Below are 21,961 nucleotides of genomic sequence, written 5' to 3'. Positions count from 1 at the left end.
TGGAAGGCAAGAATGCAAGAGGGTTTTTTCTTCCTTTTCGTTCCTCTGGGACGAAGCTTGAGGTTTTTCTGTATTGTCTCTCGACATAATGCTCAATAATTCCCTTGACACTTTCTCAGCTGAACAACGTTTCTTATTGATACTTTCTCTGTTTATGAATATATTACTGCCACTGCGACTGTACTCAAAACCAAACTGCCATGCTAGCTTCAACATTTTTATATTCTCATTTGTTTTAAACAGCCACTGTGGAATGTTACAATCCCAGAATGAATGAATGGAGCTATGTCGCAAAAATGAACGAACCCCACTATGGTCATGCTGGAACCGTGTATGGGGGATTAATGTATATTTCAGGTAAATAATTCCTATGATCATATCATCTCTATGAAACAATTACTTATCTAACTTTTCCTATTTCAGTGGGAGACAATAAGAATTAGTCTCTGGTCGCAGTAGGTTTGCCGTGGTACAAGCAGTGATGCAATTTCATATGAAGCCAGTCAAATAGCATATGTACTGCAGAGTCTGAGAAAATTATTTTAGATAATATTATGCGTTTACATAGTAAATGACAGCTCTGAATTCCAAAGCAGTTACTCACTTGAACTGTCAGAATACATTTTTCGGTGGCAACACCACATATATACATTTATATAGCAATAACCATTAAACACATCCTTGTTGATACAATTTTAATACTTTAAAGAACATCTGCCTTTGTTGAGCTAATGGAAAGGGCTAAGTTTTCATGTTAATCACAATATACGAATGATGTTTGTACTTTCACTGGTCTTTCGTTTGTAATATGCTCAGTCCTGTCTACCACGGAGGTTATAGTTTCATTCCATTTTTTTTTCCAAATTGGGAGCAATATGTTTTCTGAAAATCTGGTATCTGCTCAATTTTTAAAGAAGATTCAATCTGTCTGTCAGTGATCTCTACAGTATATTTTCCTACTGCGATTTTAAGGGATGTCCTCAAAGAAATAAGCTGAAATTCAGGGCAGGAGGTGGGACAAGGTTGCTTAGCTGTAAAGAACTGGTGGGGAGATGCACTGGAGCAGATTGATCCTTGGGGTATTTTGAATCAGGGGGCCTTGTGCCAGTAGACTAGGAGGGATTTGTTTTAATTTACCATAAGGTACAGCTTCTTATTTTCTATGAGCAAGTCCATTAAGCTGGCTTCTAATCATTGTGCTGCTATTTGTACTTTTTTGCCCATTTTGCTTGTTTTACTGCAGGTGGCACATGTATATGCTCCCTGCTGTGTTTTTCCATGTAAATGCTGTGTATTTCCCACAGATTTTTCCTTTCCTCCTGTCGTCTCAGATATCCCTGTGAGTCTAGACACTTTCGGGGTTGAAAATGTGAAGATTGGTTCCTTTGTCATTAAAACCTCTTCTCTCTGACAGGCTCCCAGGCACTGCCACTACTATGGCTGTCATTAAGTGTCAGGGCTGGACAGTCCTCCTGTTTTTTCTGTATTTAATTCTTACTGTCCAACTGAAGAATTAAGTACTTTCTTGCATAACTCCTGTAGACACCATGCCACCTCTGTCTGCTAATAATCCAAGCGTGATAATTCAATGTGGAGTGGTTAGCCCAGCAGGACGTTGTTCAATAGCAGTGTGTTCTCTGCATATTTTTTTAGCACCTCAAATATAGTTGCATTATGGTCTTAAACCATAGCTAATAAGCCTATAGTGTCTGAAATTGGTGTGACTGCTTTCTGACCTGCCTAGTGACCTTGCAGAAAGGTGGGACATTTCATTCACTGGTGGGAAATTGTCCTGTGATTTCCCCAGAGCCTCTCCAACTGCTTTTGCAGGGAACCATGGAGAAGGTAAATATGGAGAGAACCATAGATATCTATTAACAGAAGAGTATTTGAAATCTGTGTCCTCTCTCTCTTCAGTTCAAGTTGATGAAAAAAATTTTCTGAAGAAAATTCTGCTATGTGATAGGACCACTTAAAACACAATAGTATAGTATCAAAATTTGAAAGGGAAATGGATTTCTGTTTTCTTGATGGTGAGAAACAAAACTAGCAAACTGAACAAATGTAAGCAAAGAAATAATTTTGCCAAAATGAAGCATAGGTAAGAAATTTTTTTTTAAGCTGCCAGTATTATCTTATGTAATGAAGTACTCTGAGAAGTGGCTTCTTTCCATAGTTGGATTTAAAGGAACGAGGTACGTTAAAAATGTAATTTGAAATGGAGCACATATGTGATAACAATCTAAAGCTAATGTGAAAACGTTTTAGGGAAGGCTGAGTTTGTTCACGAAAATGTATGTTTCTGCTATTTATTGCTTATTAGGGTGAGCACTGCTCTAACGTATGTTTTGTTTTCTCTAGGGGGAATTACCCATGATACTTTCCAAAAGGAACTTATGTGTTTTGACCCTGACACAGACAAATGGACTCAGAAAGCTCCGATGACGACAGTCAGAGGTCTGCACTGCATGTGTACTGTAGGAGACAAGCTATATGTTATTGGCGGAAATCACTTTAGAGGAACGAGTGATTATGATGATGTTCTAAGCTGTGAATATTACTCACCAACTCTAGACCAGTGGACTCCAATTGCTGCCATGTTACGTGGGCAAAGTGATGTTGGGGTTGCTGTCTTTGAAAATAAAATCTATGTTGTTGGAGGATATTCTTGGAATAATCGGTGTATGGTGGAAATAGTTCAGAAATATGATCCAGAAAAAGATGAGTGGCATAAAGTATTTGACCTTCCAGAATCACTTGGTGGCATTCGAGCCTGCACTCTTACTGTTTTCCCACCAGAGGACAATACAGGGTCACCGTCTAGAGAATCTCCTCTTTCAGCACCTTAGAAACATCCCTTGACTTATGATGTTGTAGTAACACCTTTGCACTGCATCATGGGGTCTATTATTTTTCTTCAGTAGTTTCTGTTAGGCTTAGCCTACAGCATTTCATACAATGGGAAAAAAAAAAAAAAAAGACTTTGACATTATTTGTGCTGTTTGTTTGGCCTAGAATGTTTGTCAAGTGGTTAACAAAAAAAGATGTACTCACCCGAGCCAAATGTTTAACAAATGAGAAGATACTGTCTATAAAATGTATGAACTAGGTACGTTATTAATGTTGTGTATTGGGTGTGAGGTACCTTATAGCTTACATTTGAAAGCCCAATGAGTCAAGTTTGAAGACTTTGTATTGAACACGTTCTTTCACCAAATTTCATAGTTGAAATCCTTTTTCCTTTCATTTTTGACTGCCGATTACAAAGGGAGGTAGACCACATCAGTGTGAACTATGACAGAAGGTTGCCAAGGGGCCTGAGCTACCTCCCTCTTTTCACAGAGTATTTTTGACATATCTGTTTACCCACCTGGCTTTGTGGGTGCTTTCAGAGCATATGAAGTTTCTTAGGCAGAGGGGAGAAATAAAATAATTTTAAAATATTAGCACTATACAGGAAACGGACCTTGTAGAGGCTGGGAGTTTTTTATAACATATATCGAGTGTTTTTCCTGAGTCGGTTGAGTAACGCTTCAAACAAAAGATTTAAAATGTTTGGGGTTTTTAATTTGGGTTTTTTCAGGAGTCGGCTTCCGCTTGCATGGGAGCACACACTACTAACAAATGGGAATTCAGTGCAGTTGTATATTCTGTGGTATGCCTGTACTGAATATAGATAGATAAGGGCTAGAAACATTAACGTAAGCCACTGAATTTGACCAAATTGTTCCATCAGATCAAATTTAATCTACCTTTTCTCCTTTGCTGTTGAGATAACTTGCATAATGTGTCCACTGTATAGTCTCAGTTAATAAGGTTATTTAGCACAAAGTGCAGCTTCAGCGAGAGAGCTGCTTTTGCTCAGTGAACTTGGACTACCACATTTTACCTTCTTTTGTTCAATAAAACTTTTAACTGCAGTTATTCAGTCTAAGCTACCTCATTAATGTATTTGGTTTTCTTCCTCTGCCTCACTGTCTCCAGGATATGCATTACGTATATCTGTGTGGGTAGATTAATTTGCTGGGAAACCAGTGCAGAAGTGATCATGAATGGGTATTTTTGACCTACTTTTAAGAAACTATTTTGGCCTGATGTGTTCATTTTATTGTTAAGGACTGACAAAAGAACAAACTGTCTTAATTTTTTTTTCATTGGAGAACTACTGCTTATGTGCACAGCCATGCAAATTTACAGAAATCTTTATCTGCTCCAAAATACAGTGCACTGCTGACAAATTGCAGCTCTGAGTGCTTACAGAAGGCTAATACCATCGTGCTTGTTCTGAACTTCCCATCATATGTTACAAATGGTTTTGCTAATGAACACAGTCAGAGGGGCATCATCTGGGGAAAAGTGTTTAAATCAGCTTATTTTATTGTGCTACCTATTACCGATAACCATGTAAAGCTTAATAGACTTTTCTTGGGAGTATGCTATTTGTATTTTGTCCCTGCTTGATGCATCAAGCAGCAGTATTACTATGGTGTCAATTTTGGAAGTACTGATATTTATTCTTTATGCAGTTTACTAGTAATGATCACTACCAAAATGTGTGTGTAAGCTTTAGGTTTTATAATTGTTTTGATTAAAATCAAAAGCAATTCTTCCTCTTTAAAAAAATAATAATCTTAATTCGGCGTAGCTGTGCAAGGTTGTTACAGGTGTTAATAGTGGCACCAGTGGATACTCTTGGAAATTAGCCAGCCAAGATGAATTGACTTATCACCTTAAGAATACTCTTCTAATGTTGTGCACAGCACCAGATAGGAAAACGTTGCTCTGTTGTTTAAGTATGTGTCAGTCACTTAAGCATCACATGCTAGTAATTTTCTTTTCCAGCTCAGAGACCAGATTTTGAGCCTGCTTGAGTTTAAAACCCCTGAAATCCATATTCCATTTATTTCTATTCTATTAATTAAACTAAAAAGTGGTTGAAGTAGTTGCAATTCCTTTTGGATAATGTAAATATATCCTGCTGTCTGTATGCCGGGGATGAGGAGATGCACTGTTTAGAAGTGGGTATCTTCACTGGTATTCTCCATTCAGAAGAAGCTTAGGGTGTGTTCTAACCGTTATGAGACGGTTAGAAGTCAGGATGTCAGAGTTTTGCGTCTGAGCCTTGAGAATAGCCCAGGAGCTGGTATATCGCCACAATGTAGAGATTTATTTTTTTTTAGTGACTCATTATCTATTCTACTTAAAGTGGAAGAATTCTTTTTGAATGTCATTTTGTCATCAGTGTTGGACATAGCATAGTGGATTAAATGTAGTGCTTCAATCAAATTAATCTTTGAGGTTTTTTCTTATATCTCCCTCTGGATTAAAGTGTTTATAATGACATTAGTTAACATCTACTCACCAGGATTGAAAAGCAAACATCAAAGATTTGCCAAAAACTGCAAACTGTTTTCTTCTGTAGTGCAGTGTAAAATGACTTGATGCTCATTACATCTTTCTTAACCATAGCATAACAAACCCTTTCCATCTCTGAATCCACAGCTGTAGGTGTACATATAGATATAGCAGTTATTCAATCTCCATTTTCAGTAAGGCTGCTTTTATGAAGAGTAAGCCTGTCATAGTATCTAGAGCCAGCAGTGTCCAGGTGATAAGCAGCTGCCTCTTTTTTCATAAATCTTGAATGCTTTCATTTTTGCAGGTATAGTACCTAAATTAGAAAAGCATCTGGATAAAAAGCAATTAGTAGATATTTGAGCTGAATGTGAATAAGACTACATTAGTGTGCCAGCAGGGAGAGCCGCTGGAGCTGTCTGCCCTCTCCTGATGATGGCAGACCCACGCTGCAATCTCAGAATTCATTTGGACTTTGCTTTTTTTGGTGCCCAATTAGCAGCAAATGCCAAAAGTGCTCACTTCCATATACAGCTCGTCAAAAGGCCCGGCTGATATCCCTGCAAAGAAGCACAGCACTCTGAATGACTCGAGACATCTGGGATGCCATTTCCTTTGTGCTGTGTTTTGAAATAGGACAAGAACAATGGGGAAGAAAACCTGGGAAAACCCAGATTATTTGAAATTTCTTTGCCCTGTTCACATGAAAGAGCTGATCATCTGCAGTCCAGTTTGCAGTGGTTCTCCTTCCCTTAGAAAGTTGTATAAAGTCTAAGAGTCCGGCCCAGGGAAAGCAATTCATGGCAGGACCCGGCCTATCCTGGGGCATTTGCAGTCTTGGCGTTCTTGGCATAATGGAGTTGTCACAAAGGGGTGAGAACTGGAGCAGCAGAAGGCAGCTATCCGATGGCCTGACCTGTGGCTCTAGAGTACCCTTGTGCTGAAGAATCACTGAGAGTCTTAACCTCTTCCCAGGACAAAAATGATACACCAATGCTATTTTTAAATTGCCCATTCTGTTTCTGAGGGGGGGAATCTTCAAGGAGTAGCATTTTAGTAACGGTCAGATGCTCAAACCAATAGCCTGATTCTTTAGAGGTATAATGGAAATCTTGGATTTAGGGCAGTTTGCATACAGATAAATAAAATTCTCCCCAAAGGCTTACAGTCTTAATCTGATGGGCTGGTTGGACATAAAAAAAAAATTTGATGCCACAGCAATAAGTGCAATAAAAACGTCTGGAGAAGTTTATAGTCAAAGATTTGGGGATTATCTGATCTGGAAAGATCAGAGCACTTTTTTTCCAAAGTTCAGTCTACCTACTAGAATTGTTGTTACTTCTTAATTTACCCTCCATCTGGTAATTGCCTCATCTTTGCATTGGTGCCTGACTCTGCTGGTTGCTAGTTTTATAATTCTTCCTTTTTGTAGCTGACATCTTTGTTACTTCCTCTGCTCCTAATCAGAATTGATAAAGCTGAAGCTTTTTCTAGTGGCATGGTCCTCACGTCAAGGGAGAAAATAGCCCACTGCTGGTATGTAACATACTTTTGATAAATATAATCATAATTCAGCTTGTGCATACTTGGAAATATATAAGCAATTTTAACCTAGTGTGTGTTGAAGGAGTAATGTGTGTGCCATTTCCTCCTGGCTTGCACCTTACGTGGTATTTTAGGCTGTGCGTAGTGACAGGTTACCCAGAGATCTGGAGGGTGAGTCAAGCTCTCACGTAGCACTTTATGCTTTCCATACTCTGTGAAAGTGTTCTTTACTTGCACAGCATATGTAGCTTCTCAGATTTTTTTTTTCTTTTGTATTTCAGTTAAAATGTGAATAATTGTTCTTTGTGTACAGATGTGGTCAGGAAAAAAGTCTTAAAATGCAGAGTTGTGTATACCTTGCTTAATGATAAAGTTTTTGATCCCATGAATATTGCAGGACCCATTCAGCTTGAAAAGGTGATCACAGTTTTGAGAACAAGCTAGGGAATTAGGATGACTTTACTGACTGGCACTGGTTTGCATGTTCTTGTTGCCAGTCTTTTACACATCATTAAGTGAACTTTTTTTCAGTCCATAGGCTCTATCTTTTGATGTCCAGCTCTGTTGGACCTGCTGATTTACCTATTCTGGGGAAAATGTGGTGGGATTTGTTCCAGAACGTATCTTAGTAAAACAATATGGCTAGTTTTTGTCAGGAATTCCAGCGTCAGTGATACACAGGAGTCCTCCAGGGTTATTTAATGACCAGGTGATTTGTAGAAGATGCAGCCCAGATAACCTGGGAGTGGTGCTACAGCAGGGGCCCTGCATGGTTGACATTCCAGAAGGGATGATCTGGAATGGGGATTGCCTCCTCCTCTGTGTGTTATTTTGGCTCTTGAATGCTGTTTTTTTCCCTATCTTGGGAGTGTTTATTGCTGCTGTTTGGGTTTTTCCCACTTTTTATTCATGAAATGAGTAATGCCTCTCTGAATTTGTACTGGGAGTGAAAGGTTCGGCTGGTTCTTTCTGAGCTGTTAGGCTATCCATATATTCATTGAAAAGTTTTCTGTTCGGGGCTCTGTTTCCTGAGTTTAGAAGAATTCAGTTTGCAATGTGAGAAGATCTCAGATGAAAATCTGTTTGGGACTGGAAGCACACAAAGTTAGTAAATTTGCAGAGTGAAATTATAATTCTAGGCAGAAAAAGGGCATTTTTTTAGAGTTTGTTGGCACGGTTCAGAGGTTCATTTTGACATTGAGCTCCCACAGACTGTCTGGAGTGATTTTTTTTTTTTTATTTATTTGGCTTATAAATTAATAAATATTTAATTATAAATATTTATTTATAAGTTGGCTTAGGTGAACCAGAGCTCAGTTGTTCACACCTGCTTGGACTCTTGGCTGACCTGTTGTCGTGTGGGCATTAGGTGTTCCCTCGTAGACCACAGCATTCTGCACTGGCTCGGGTCTGTTATCTCTTGGCAAGTGTAAAAGCACCTCTGCTGTCTTCCATACTGCCTGTTGATTGAGTTCCAAAATAAATCTGAGCTTTGATTCTTACACCTAAAGTACATTGTGGCTCTGGCCTGCTAAAGGCGGTGTGGAGCTGTGGAATGAGGACCAAGGCTTTGACATCTAATTTCCCGCCAGCCCCTTGCTGCCCTGCAAGCAAATATTCCCAAACCCAGCTAAAATGAGTGTGCAGGAGGCAAATCTCATAAGGCTGACCTAAAATTTTAGTTACCCTGACATCTAAAGACCAGCAGAATCTCCTCATCCTCTTTTCAAGGAGGATTGTGTACCAGAGCTGCTTAGTCCTCTGGAAGGGGGTAAATACTGTAACTCTTTGGGATGCAATACTTCTTTCTTGGCCATTGCTTCTGCCCTTTCTTTCTTCTGTGCCCATATGGAAATTGCGGGAGGGGGAGCGTGAGGCTTTGGTCAGGCTTTCCAGACCTCAGCAGAGAGCAAGCTCTCATCTGTCTGCACAACACTCTGGGAAAAAGAACTGTAGGAACACTCCAGGTTTTAAACATTAACTCACGGAACGGTATCAATTAACGAAGGAAAAAAATAAAAATTGGTCCATTTTAACATGCGTCCCCCATATGCAGTATTGTTCCAAAATACTTGGCCTCTGTTGCATTAACTCCTCTGCCTTTACCTCCCTTGTTCAACATCATTGTAAAAAAAATTGCTTGGTTTCTTTTCCATTTGTTTTTCATTGCTTGTAACCTTTTCTTAGAAGTGTGGAAATAATTTTCCTTAACATGTTTTATGCACTGAAATAAACACACCACTGATCACCCGAGTCCCCTCCCCATGTTTCTTACACAGTGCCTGCCAGTGTACCTTTCCATATTTTTACCCAAACCTTTGACGGCTGTCAATAAATATTACAAAGTCATGTAACTCCTGCTAATGGGCACAGGCTCCTGTGCTGCATCATTAGGTATGCTAAAGAGGGGTCATCCCTTTTCTTAACAATGGAATAAATCTGAAAAAATATTTTGCTTTGCAGAGCAGACCTGCCCTGGATCAGGCATTTAAATGCAGATTATTTTGGCCTACGCTTGTTAACTTCAGTTTTGAATGTTTTACTCTCAGACATATTTTTGCAAATAGTGCTTATATAGCTTTTTTATAGAGAGTGTGTATTCCTTGCTAATAGGTGGGTAGAGCACCGGCTTGTGAGGTTTACTTAGCCTCTGTCTGCGAGGCTCCCTTTTCTGCCCACAAAGGCTCCCAGCTTCAAAGGAACAACCTTGTGTAACTAAAGAACCTGCACCAGGGACAGGAGAACTGAACTTGGATGGGAAATCAAAACAGCTTCTTAATTGCAGCTAAGAAAGAAAAGTCAACGTCTCAATTTGAAAGCCCGTGTTTCTCGAAAAGTGAGGGAGAATTGCTGTCCCTTAGGCATGTTTTGTCGAGTTCAGGGTATTAACAATGAAAGGATTGTTGCTGTAAATAAAGACAATTAAGTAAATCCCCCAGTCTGTCCCCAAAACAGAGCCAGATTGCTTCTGTTGATATGCAACACTATTAACATTTGACTGTGTGTATATGTGGGATGTCTCAAGTGCTCATATATAACAAATGCCTCACTTTTCACTGTAATCGCATGAATGATGCCCTAGTTCCCATGAGTCATGGTGTGTTCTTTACAGTCAATTCTGAATAATGTTTTAAAATTATGTAGAAAATGAGAGGATATACTTTTGGGTTTTTTTTTTAAATTTTTTTTAAAGCCATTTTCTGTATCTAACTATTATAGCATTATTGCATTTACTTGAACCAGGCAAAGACAACATGAAAGGTGGTTCATCATTCAGGTTTTTTTGTATTGCTGCTGCTGCTTTTCGCTGTAGAGATTTAAGGAGGGGATGTTTCTTCCTGTGGCAAGAAGAAACAAAGAAAAGGAAACATCAGATGCCAACCAGATTATAGCATATGCTGTCAGCACCTCTGCAATTTGGGACAATTTTATGATTTACAATCCTGTCAAATTTATCTTGTTTAATAACCCAGGAGGTTTCCGTTTGGCCTGCAGTGACACAGTGCTGGGAAAGGAAAAAAATCAAACATCTTCGCGTTATTCCCCGAGCTGTGACTTCTGTCATATGCCGTGGAATAACGATGCACACTCATCTGCACTGAGGCAGCAAGCCTCGAATCCCATTTCCGTGCACCTACCCGGGGGACGGGTCCGCTCCCCGCAGTGAGAGCGGCTGCCCAAAGCCAAGGACCATCGTGTGGCTGCCTCTGCCCCAGCTGGGGCTTTAGCCCGTGGCGCTGGGAAGCCCAAGGTCAGTGGAGGGAGCGTGAATTTGTGAAGGCAGGGTGCTGGCTGTGCCTGTCTGAGCAGGGACGAGTAAGGCTTATAGCGTGGCTCCTGTGCAGGCAGCGGAGCCCTGAAAATATCTTCATCCGACAGTGTGGAAGAAGGATTATTTTATTTTTTTTTTTAAATCCTTGATTGTTCATAGGAATAATTTGAATCTTGGCTCTCCAAAGCATAGGGCAAACTTGAGCTGCAATCATTGTGTGTAGAGGTCACTGTAAGAGGATGTCTACGCAAGACCACTCAGTTTTAGCACTCGTCAGCCACTGATTTTGGAGAGGGTTGGGGTTTTTTTCCTCCATTTTCTGCTTAGTCCTTAAATATTTATCACACGTTTTGTCTCTTGTTCTAGGGAGGTTGGGGCATGCAGAGGCTAAGCAGTTAGGAACGTGACTGTGACCTCTTTGTGTCACCAAATATATGTCCTGTACTTAGTGATGCTGATGAGAAAAAAGCCCTGTTTGCTCTCCCCCTCCTTACTTCCTCCCCAAAGAAAACCCATCCTCTTTGTAAACATACATTTGCATTAAACCAGGCATTAGATCTGGGAGTTTTAAAAGATGTCACACATTCTGCATCTCAGTCTTCATTTTTGCTGCTTATTCCAAATTAAGATGAATTTTTTTAGCCTTCCATTAACACCATGTGGCATGAGAAACCATGCCATTCAATAAACAGCTGCATCTTGCAGCTTAGGGTTACTCCAGAAAATGCACTTCTTAAGGAATCACATTTCATTTTCCTCTTCCATATTTACCCGCTTATAAATGTGGACTTTCTGGAATTTAGATAACTTGATAGAGATGACGTGTGTCATATGGTCGCTGGGACAAATTCCAACTTCCACTGGCTGAAGGGAAGTAGCGGTTACTATTTTGAGCAGTATAAAATCAGCCTATCAATTAGCAAACAAGTTAAAAATTTCAGGGGCTTCTTTTTACAGAAGCCTCTGCTCTGAGTCTTCTCCTTCCCATGCCCCACACAGAGCTGACTTTGCAGTATCAAGCCATTAAACCCTGCGTTCATCTTACTACTCAGCCATTGGAAATGGCTTAAAATAAAGCAGAGGAATGCTCGATGTGTAAGATGCAAATATGAAAGCTACTAGGCAAAAGGCACTTGTATATTACTAAATCTTACTGGCACAATGTTCACTGAGAATGGGGGGAGGGACCTCCTGGAAGAAGCCCCGAATGTTGCTACTGGTGGGCAAAAGCAGTGCCCTGAGAGTAGGAGCATCATGAGTCTCCAGCGGTACATGAGCACCCAACAGTGTGGCTCTTCAGCTTCACAGGAACAAGCGCTGCTGTTGGGAAGAGCAGGACAAGAGTCTTGGAGGGGGATCCTTGGCCCTGGCTGTCTGTGAGCCGAGTTCAGGGACTGGGTCTTGGTAGGAAGGTGTGATACATCTTTATTTTCCTAATTCTCTGTTCGCTAAAGGAAGACTTTTCTCTTTCCTGTTCCTTTTGTAAGCCACCTGGAAAGTCTGCGTTCCCTTATGCATGAAATGGGAGCAAATAATTTATCACACTCTTCTGACGCTGGTTGTCATCTAAGGTTTGAAGTACTTGTTTTCTCTGGCTGTTTATTGATCTTATTTATTATTTTTTTTTTCTCATCTTGTGATCTGCCTGAAGGTAGATGATGGGTCAGGTTCAGAGCTTTTTGATGTCAACAGCAAAGACTACACTGTCAAGTTGCTGTATTGACCACACATGGAAGACATAGGAGAACCTCATGAGGAAGCACTGGTTGCTTTATGAAAACAGTTCTTGAATTGCTGCAAGTAACTGGGCTCACTGCAGGAGTAACTGATTGAAAGTCTGGTACAGATTAAATGTCTAATGTGGTACAGGCTGCTCCTCCTGGCTCTGAACCATCCCTGCTCAAGTGTGGGAGGTGGCTGCAACCTGGCTGGGTTGCCGTGCTGAAATAGCACTGCCACATGCGGGGTGAGAGGGCTTCCCCATCTTCTAGATGAGTAACTGCTTAAAAAAAATGTGGTGGCGTCTCAGCCAGCTGTGTTCTGAGCCAAGTGATGCTCGTCCCTGTTGGTTAATGCCTCTGCCAAAATGCTGTGCATCGCTGCTGTGTGATGTGAACTGTGAGCCCCTGAATGTACCTGTGCTGCTCTTGCAGAAGGTGGTATGCCCCTTGATCAATTGTCAGTGTCTACTCACTAACTGAAGACTTTGTCCATGTGATTTGACAATCTTCAGTAAAATTACTCAACCAGACTAGTAAGTAAAGCAGTCTGACCAGGCCTGTGACCTCGTCTGCAGATCCTGGACAGCATGTTCTCAGATGTATTACACTAAGGTATGAATATCGGATACCTTCATGTGCCTTTCAAAACTGGAGAGTTATGTTTTGGAAGGGCCCAGTCAAAAGACTGCGAAGTGGCTTCTTCTCTGGCCGTATTACCTGGGTTTTTTCGAGAAGCCAAAGCATGCGATGTCAAGATCCCAGCAAGGGAGACCCCAGGTATCTGAATTTACTACCACTAGAGATACCCATTTGGGTTTATTAGGTGATTTCTTTGGTTTTCCTCTTCCTTCTGGTCCCTACCCCTTTGCTTGGAAAATACACAGACGACTTCACGTCTGACAACTCAGAATATTGAAGGGGAGTGTTTCCCCACAGGCACCTCTGCTCCTGCAGATCAGAGCGGTTTTGGCACTCTGCAGGGCCTGTCATGCAGGCTCGTTACCATAGCACTGTGGAGGTCATCAAGGAGAAGGTCACCAGTGCACAAGCTGAGCTGCAATAATTATTTTAGTAACGCTGCTAACGATAGTGGAACTCAGCTGAAAATGTTCTTGTCTGAAAGAGTCGAGCCACAGAAAGCCACCTACTTTTTCTCTGTAATTCAGCAGAAACTGGATCTGCTCCTAAATGCAGTCAGTTTTGAAAACTAACCTTGTCTGGAATTGCAGGGGTTAATGCCCATCTCTACTTTCAGATGAAAACTTCAAGGTATGTTGAAGGGTGCGAAGTGGCTTGCAGTCCCATTGCGTGTCTTCTGCTGTGCTGCCTGCTCTGTATTTAGGCTGTCTTGTCTTGCTAATTTACATCACATCTGTCAGCTCTCTGTGGCTAGAAACAAATTGTAAACAAGCTGTCAAGGTGGAGTGGGATGAATTGTTTAAAAAAAAAAAAGGCAAAAAATCAAACCACCTTGAACGGCTAAATAAAAAACTTGAGTGGCTAAATAGCAGCTATATCTTCTTTCATCCATTTTTAGTGCTTGTTCCATCATAGATGATGGATGATGGTTTATACATCAACATTTGGTTGTAAAAACGTGCACTACAGTGGCAAATATATGGCAGCTTCAACCCTGCTCCTTCTCATTGCCTCTAGGAAGTGCTTTACCACTTCTTAACAAGCTCCCACTTTTGCTTTCCATCATTAAGACACTGGAAAGAGGTGCAGTAGTTTAGTGGCAGCTTGTTCTTAGAAACTGTACAGCCCCACCAGCCATTTTGCCAGCAACATTTGTCCTATTCAGACCTTTCAAATTGTCTGGTATTTTTTTTGCTTCATTTACCAGGTTTGCATAATAAGAGGACTCTGGTAATATAATCGCAGACAATATAAGAGAAAATACATTCTGTAGGCACACAAGAAAGCTTCACAGTTTACTTATTCAGTAAAAGGAACTTTGGTTACTTATTAGAGTATCTATCACCAATAATTGTGTGTTCACAGCTGAATGAAGTGATAAACAAGAAGGATGTAACAGGGGAACTGATTTCCCTTGGTTGAAAAAGATGCAATGTTAAATACTCAGATGCAATGTTAAATATTCATTTAAGGTCCATTTTCCTTCCAGCTCCAGTGAATGATGAGGAACAGCGTGAGATGTTTGTGTGTGGGTCACAGATCAGACTTACGTGTCTTGATTAAAAGCTATTTCAAGTAATTTTAGGTTCAGAAAAAAAATCTGGAGCATATTACTACAGGCACAGGGTGGTGCGAGTTTTGTTCGTGGCTGTCACCAAGCAGTGAGGGAGCTTTTTTTACCAAAACGATGTGATAAAATTACTGGTAAAATGAGTTTTATGAAAGCTACAGTGATTTTAAAGTAATTTTAGTAAAAAAAAAAAAATACTGCTTATCTTTCAGCCTGTTTGATAGGTTCTTAGGGTTTTGCTGCTTAAGGGTGGTGGAGGCCAGGGAAGCACTCAGGCCTTGTGCATGCCCTTTTGCGAGGCTGCCTGGTACCCAAGAGCTTCAACACTCGGGGCACAGCTTCCTCCAGGCAGGGGAGCATCTCGTCCGCAGCCAGGCTCGCTGCAGGCATGCTCAGCCTCACCTCTGGCAGCCTCTGTTTCCATTTGTAAGAGGGGCCGGATTCAGCGCTCACCTGCCCAGCGGTTTTGGGCTGCCTCCATTGTTCCTGGCTGCTCCTCGCTCGGCTGTGCCGTTTGAGTGGGTGATCTCCAAACTGGATGCCTTCTGGAGAATGTGATAATTACTTTGGTCACTTAATTTTCTCCATACGGAAGCTAAATGAAGCAGAGAAGGCAAATGAGTTCTTGTATGCAAAGTGGTATTTGCTGTCTAACCAGATCCCCAGAGGGTCCCACTGCCAGGCAAAATCTGTAAGTCTGAGGGGGTTTTTGGATATATCCCACCCCCCCCAAGAGTTGCCATGTGTTTCAAAAAGCATCGTTACATTTTTTTGCTGATGGGTAGTCTTTATGACAATAAAAATAAACCTCTGTGTGTGATTGTTTTTGTCTTCCTGATGCTATTTTGCAAGGTAACTAGTGCTTTCTCTCGCCTATAAATCACCTAAACAAATAGCCTAGTTGCTGGTGAATGAGGCAACTGACCTTGAGGGGCAGGGAGGGAGAAAAGAGACTTATGCAACGGTTGAGCCCAAACCAGTGTCCGACAGTGGGGCCCCGTGACCAGCACGCTTCATGGGAGGTGCTTTGTACTGTCTTGAGAATTCCCAGTTGCTTCCTTTAACGCTTCTGTAAAATGTATATTTTTTTTGCAAATTAGGCTTTTGTGTGAAAGGGCAACACAGGGCTCGTGCTTCTTCCCACAGGCTGGAGCATTTCTGTGGGGATGATGTGAAAGCAACACCCACTTTGGAGAAATTCAACAAGCAACTGCCTGCAATTCAGAGGCCAAGTTCTTGTAATGAAGAGACACTGGAAAGCTGCGATTTAAGAAACCAAATGAGCCTGGCGTAGATGTAGAGCATTTCAGTGAGGTGTTGTTTCCACCTGGCACGTAACCCTGCTAGGTCGGTATGGCTCGTGTTGAGGACCTCCAAGTGGTGCCGTAAAGGGAATGAAAGGATGTAGCTGTGGGTACGATGCATGGTCTGAGCACAATGAGGTGTACGGTCTAAGTTATACACGCACAAGATTACTGCTAGCTTTTGCATGTAGTGGTTTGGGGTTTTTTTCTGTTATGTTCTCACAAGAAAATAACTGATCGCTTTGACTATTTTTACCACTCAGAAAGGCATAAAGCATAAAGCCATTGTTTAGTTTCTTTGATGTATTTTCCAAGTATATAAGTCTGTGCTGTTGTACTAGGTAAGACTAACCATGATTTGCTAGTGAGAATTCCCGTATTCCCAGAGACAAACCAAGAATATTTTTAGCAAGAGGATAGACTAACGAGACCACCACGAGGATATGTGGTCACATTAAATATTGCTATTTAATATACAGACATTTTGCAAAGGATTAGACATTGTAAATCCAGTGCTCTTTCCAAGTAGGATAAATATCACTTTGAAATTATATTTAATTGTCCACTCTAGATTTGTATGTCATTTAGTGAGTCTAGCCATGCTATTAGTGACTTACGTCAGGGAAAGGCTGCTGTGACCTTACAACACACAAACCTCTAGACAGTCCCTCTCCATCCTTCTCTCAGGGCAGTCTGTTGTTCAGAAACAAAGGCTTGGCATAAAGGAAAATAAGCTTTAGTTGTACCAATGGAGGGAGGGGGAAAAAAAAAAAAGCCTATTTCTATGTGTAGAAGAGCCCTTGAAACTGATGGTCTTGGGATACCTGGATGGGTCTGAGGGCCTGGGGCCCCTTGAGCTCTGGATCCAACCTACCTTAAAGAAGGTCCTGAAGTTGCCATTGTAGAAAGGAACCTGCTTTGAGGCTGGGAGGTCTCTGGGAAAGACCAGCAATGGGGATTAAAATACTTTCTTTAAAATAATTAAACCCAGAGGTTTAGCAGTAGCTGCAAAATGGGTTAATTCCCAATTGGAGTTGCCTCTTACTCAGTGTCTGATGGCGTGAGAGCCGACATGCAGAGCTCCTGCCGAACTGCACTAAATGAACTCCTGATGGCTTTTCTCTTCTAGCAGGATTAAAGCTGCCTTCCTCAAATTAAAGCTGCCTTTTTCATGTACAAAGTGCAGCAGCAAAACTCACTGGCATGGTAAGCAAACTGATCAGATGACTCGTTGCCCTGGTTCACGGAAACGATCCTTGAGGGCTGGTTGCAAATGCTAAATGATGACAAGTGCACCCACCTGAAGCAAAAGGACCACCGGAGCCCTGGAGCATGTTGCCCAGCATGCCAGAGGGTGAGAGCTCTGGATCACAGCTGGTCCCCGGGGAAAAAAAGCTTTGCCCTCTGAGGCCCCCATCCTGGGGGAAAGATGCTGCAATTAAAGCTGGCCCCTGGGGCAGGTAGGTTTCCCCTTTCTCATCGCTCATCTCAGTGCATAACACCTATGAGTGAGCAAGAGAGTTACTGATGGCCAACACATCCCTGCCTCTGGCTCAGTAATTGGGCTCTGAGACAGCAGCACCTGCCCAGTAAACATTTGCAGCTGCAGCTGCCTGGCCTCTGTGTGGAGGGGCCCCAGCCTGCACCCACTTGCATAAGGACATCTCCAGCAGTGGCACCATGTCGCTGAGCTTGACTGTTCAGTGAGGTCCCTGTGCATGGTGAGCCCTGTGTGAATATCCCCGACGGCAGCAGGGACTGTGAACCTCTGCATGAGCAGAAAACCCTCTTCCTTGTGTGCAGGGGAAGAGCCCAGGTTGGTACCCAGTTCTCTGCAGAGATTTTTAGCTGCTCAAGATGGGATACGTGTGTCTGTGGTCTTTGGGCCCTGCTGCTCACCTTCCCCTGTGCCCCTCTGTGTTACAGCTGCCATCCCCTCCTGCTGGGGGAGAAGTTTCCCTTCTCTGGGCAGCAGCTTGCAGGAAACCTGGGGGCCTGTACTGAGGCTGTGCGGCTGTGCGGGCATTGCTTTGGCGGGCACTGGCAACGGCTCCTTCCTGCACAGCAAAACCTGGATGTGGGGAAGGCACCTGTGCAAAATGGGGATGTTTCCGGCAGGATTGGTGCCCAACCTGGCCTGGCAGGTTGTGCCCATATGGGAGAACGCATCTCTTTTTGAGGGTTTTGAGCTGAGTGACAAAATGCGTAAGTCGTTTCGTGAGCTGCAGACCTAAAGGGTGGAGGGGAGAGCACCCAGCCCTGTCTGTGGGGAGGAAGAGCCCCATGGCTGGGAGAGAGAAGGAAATGGAGCCCCACGCTCAAGGCAGCAATCCACTGCAGTCACCATCATGACATGCACCAGCAAAGGGAGCAAAGTCACAGGGAGCACAAGTTTTAAATAATGTCTATATGTTCTCAGGGTGAAAGTTTGCTTTATGTAATTGCTGGTAAATACCAGCACTGTGATATTTCCTTGTGTCTGAACAGGCGCAGGCTGCTTCTCTGCAGCTGGTGACTTGGATGGAGCCTGGGGCTTCAGAAGGAAAAATAATAAAAGGACATGCACTGCCCAAGTTGCTCTTTGGGAAGCTCATGGATACACACTAAAACAAGAAAACCCCAGCAAGCCTCCAACTCAAGCAATGCCTGTGGGATCTCCAGGGGGAAAGTGTGGTGGTCAGTCACCCATCATCTTGTAGGGTTTTGCAAAGAAAATTTGTATTCCCCTCCTCCAGGTGAGAAGACTAGAGCTCATGAGAGGGACGGTGTGAGCAGGGTCACCGGCTGCCCGCAGTGGGGAGAGCTGACCCGGCTGCGTGGCTCAGCAAAGGTAGGGAAGATTGAGTCTGGCTTGGTGGGAAGGAAAATACAGAATATGTTAGAGGTCTAAAAAACTGAAGGAAAAATTAGTGCAGTAACAGGAGCAAGGGAGCATTCAACAAAAGGGGAAGATGTGCAGGAGAAAAGGTGCTTTTGTATCACCCCAAGGTCGCATCAGGTCCTCAGCACATCCAGCACCGCACCCTCTCTGCTCTCAGATGCTCCCCCTCTGGCACAGTACCAGCTCCCAGATCATGCTTTGGAGGGTCTCGATGGCCTGGGATTTCTGATCCATGTGTTGGCGATGCTCGGGAGGACATTTTAGTCGCTCAGTGGGTGCACAGTGGGTACACAGTGGGCAGGCTGCGTCTTCCCAGTGGTGGAACTGGGAGCAGAGCTGAGCCCTCTGGTTACCTCTGGTCTCTGCACTTGCCATCATTGTGAATCTCAAACCCCAGGTCGTAATGAGATTGTCATACAGAACAAAAAGTGGTATTAAAGCAAATTAATAAACGTCAAAATCCATGTAAAAAAAAATAATAGTTCTCACTACTGATATGCAGCATGACACCCCCAGAATTGTAATTTCCAATTTCATCTTCTCTGGCTGACCACAGATATGAATTCATTCAAATAGCAAGGAAGGAATTAAGTGTTAATTTAACAAAAAGGAAAGGCTACTAAGGAATTAGATTAGATTCTTAAATTAAATATAAACCTGTAAAAAGGCTTTCTGAGTGTTCCCAGCCTGTCTCCTTGATAATTCTCTGCAGTAATAAAACAAAATGGTATTAAGTGTCTGATAAAGTCCTGAGGTACTACCCCCAAGCAGCAGAAGTGTGCTGATCCTTACAATGTCATTTTTTTGGAATAAACCTGAAAATCTCAGTTGGCCTCCTTGGTGTACCCAGAGCGGCTTGAGCTGGGAGCCACTGAAACTGCTGGCAGGAGTAGGTGAGTTCAAGGCATGGCCTGGACTGAACATCATCCTTCATTGTCGGCGAGGGCTATACTTAGAAGCAAGGTATCAAGGCTTGCATATCAAATTTTAAATAGGGTTTTAAAAGCCCTTTCTCTAATGGAGCATCCAATCGTGCTCCATAATTAAAGATCACGGTCCAGCCAGCTCTGCCTGCAGAGGGGGAGGCAGACCCTGTGCACCACTGCTCGCTTCTCTCTTATCTTCCTGGCTTGGCAGAGGAGGCTTCAGAGACCTGTCACAGCGGAGATAAGGACAGAAGCAAATTAAGATTTAGGAATTTATTCTGGGACTTTTCTAGGCAAAAAGAGGTTTTTAATTGGTTTTCAATTCTGCGGCAGCCAAAGGTCTTTAATTAGGTTTTACATCATTCTCCAGTATCGCTCTCCTTTTCTAGGTTTAGCCCACCATGATTTGGGCTTCTTTGAACAGATAAAAATTTACTATTTGTCTTTGTTTCAAAAAATCAAGGTGCTGAATGATTTCATGTAGATGTTAAACAGCAAATTAATTGTCGAAACTTAAGCCTGCTAAAGACAGTGTTTTAGTCTAATGCTGCTGTATTTAGCTGCTATATTTAACTTGTCTGATAAATGTAGCATTAAAGACCTGCTGACTTTATTTTTAATTATTTTTAATTATTTTTTGTTTTCCTTGCATTATTTAGCTGGTGAACTGGCTTTAAAATTTTCAGCTGGAACTCTTTTTTTTTTTTTTTTACTCACTTTCCCAATTTTTAAAATCTTTAAAAAAGCCTTACAAATATCCTGCCTTGCAGAGCTCTGCTGCAGCATTGACAGTTTACAGAGTTAATTTTGGCAAACATAAAAAAAATAAAAGTATGCTTGTATAATCCTTAATCAACTGCTTTTTTAATGGAGGTCCTGCTCTGCAGAGCGATAGCTGGGACCAATGGGTGCTGGCTTCGCTCCAGGCAGGCGTGCGGACGAGCACCAAAGCCCCTTCCTTGCTCTGTGTGCCTGGAGCAGCACAGCCTCCAGGAGGTGAGCCCTGACCAACACCTTCCAAAGTCAGCAAAAATGGTCCTTCTGTCTTGAGCAGATTTAGGGTTGGACCAAAAATGCATCAATACTCTACTAAGAGTCCAAGTGGTGGATTATTACTCAGGTCCAGACAATAGATTTGTTAAAAACCAACCAAACAAGTGAGGAACCACACTGTCATTCATCCCGTCTGGCTGAGTATGAACTAACTCTTGGGACTAAATTATTTTCTGGGTATTTCCATTAATTTAACTGGAATTACGCAGAGTGAATGCTGCTCTGCTATACTGCACGTTGTGAGGAAAGAAACTTTATCAGTAGATAGGGAGATTTGTCTCTGTATACTGATTTAATCTATCCCAAAAAAAGTTTTTATGCCCAAAATCTGCAGTGGTATTGGAGGTTGCTCTTTCCCCTGTGTTCACATCTGCATGTGGACGATGTGGTGATGTGTCTCAGCAGTACAGTTGTTTTCAATTGTGGTACAGGCAGAAAACGTGGGTGAATGTGTGGGCGATGACGAGCCTGGAGGAGCTGTTTGGGACAAATGCTGGCTGATCCCAGTGCATCATCAGGGAAGTGATCGTGCCCCTGTACTCGGCACTGGTGAGGCCGCACCTCGAATACTGTGTTCAGTTTTGGGCCCCTCACTACAGGAAGGACATTGAGGTGCTGGAGCGTGTCCAGAGAAGGGCAACAAAGATGGTGAAGGGTCTGGAGAACAAGTCTTATGAGGAGCGGCTGAGGGAGCGGGGGTTGTTTAGCCTGGAGAAAAGGAGGCTGAGGGGAGACCTCATCGCTCTCTACAGCTACCTGAAAGGAGGTTGTAGCGAGGTGGGGGTCGGTTTCTTCTCCCAAGTAATAAGCAATAGGACGAGAGGAAATGGCCTCAAGTTGCGCCAGGGGAGGTTTAGATTGGACGTGAGGAAAAATTTCTTTACTGAAAGAGTGGTTAAACATTGGAACAGGCTGCCCAGGGAAGGGGTTGAGTCACCATCCCTGGAAGTATTTAAAAGACGTGTAGATGAGGCACTTAGGGACATGGTTTAGTGGGCATGGTGGTGTTGGGTTGACGGTTGGACTTGATGATCTTAAAGGTCTCTCCAACTTTAGTGATTCTATGATTCTATGATCATGCCCTGCTCGGGGGACCATCGCTTGTCTTCAGCCAGAAGATGCAGCACCAACCCGGGGGTGAAACTGCAGCAGCCAGCACGTCTCCAGCACCATCCATGGACACCACCGATGCCAT

General features: G+C 42.6%; 1 protein-coding gene across 6 annotated transcripts in view; it reads left to right on the top strand.

Annotated features, from left to right (window-relative positions):
• The window catches only part of KLHL13 (kelch-like family member 13), an 84,469-nt gene extending 79,843 nt beyond the window's left edge, over positions 1 to 4,626 (top strand). For 5 of the 6 annotated variants that reach the window (XM_009331684.1, XM_009331688.1, XM_009331687.1 and 2 more), the window contains 2 exons: positions 244 to 357; positions 2,362 to 3,920. In XM_009331684.1, the coding sequence (XP_009329959.1) occupies positions 244 to 357; positions 2,362 to 2,849 (602 nt within the window). In that variant the 3' untranslated portion in view covers positions 2,850 to 3,920. Of the gene's footprint in view, positions 1 to 243; positions 358 to 2,361 lie in introns of all 6 variants that reach the window. The other variant, XM_009331686.1, reaches the window with a different exon arrangement.
• The last annotated feature ends 17,335 nt before the right edge of the window (positions 4,627 to 21,961 follow it).

Source organism: Pygoscelis adeliae, unplaced genomic scaffold, assembly GCF_000699105.1.
Source record: "Pygoscelis adeliae isolate BGI_AS28 unplaced genomic scaffold, ASM69910v1 Scaffold79, whole genome shotgun sequence".
In the NCBI taxonomy this organism is placed as follows: Eukaryota; Metazoa; Chordata; class Aves; order Sphenisciformes; family Spheniscidae; genus Pygoscelis; species Pygoscelis adeliae.
The sequence above is the reverse complement of the archived record's forward strand: the minus strand, read 5'-3'. Positions and strand labels throughout refer to the sequence as shown.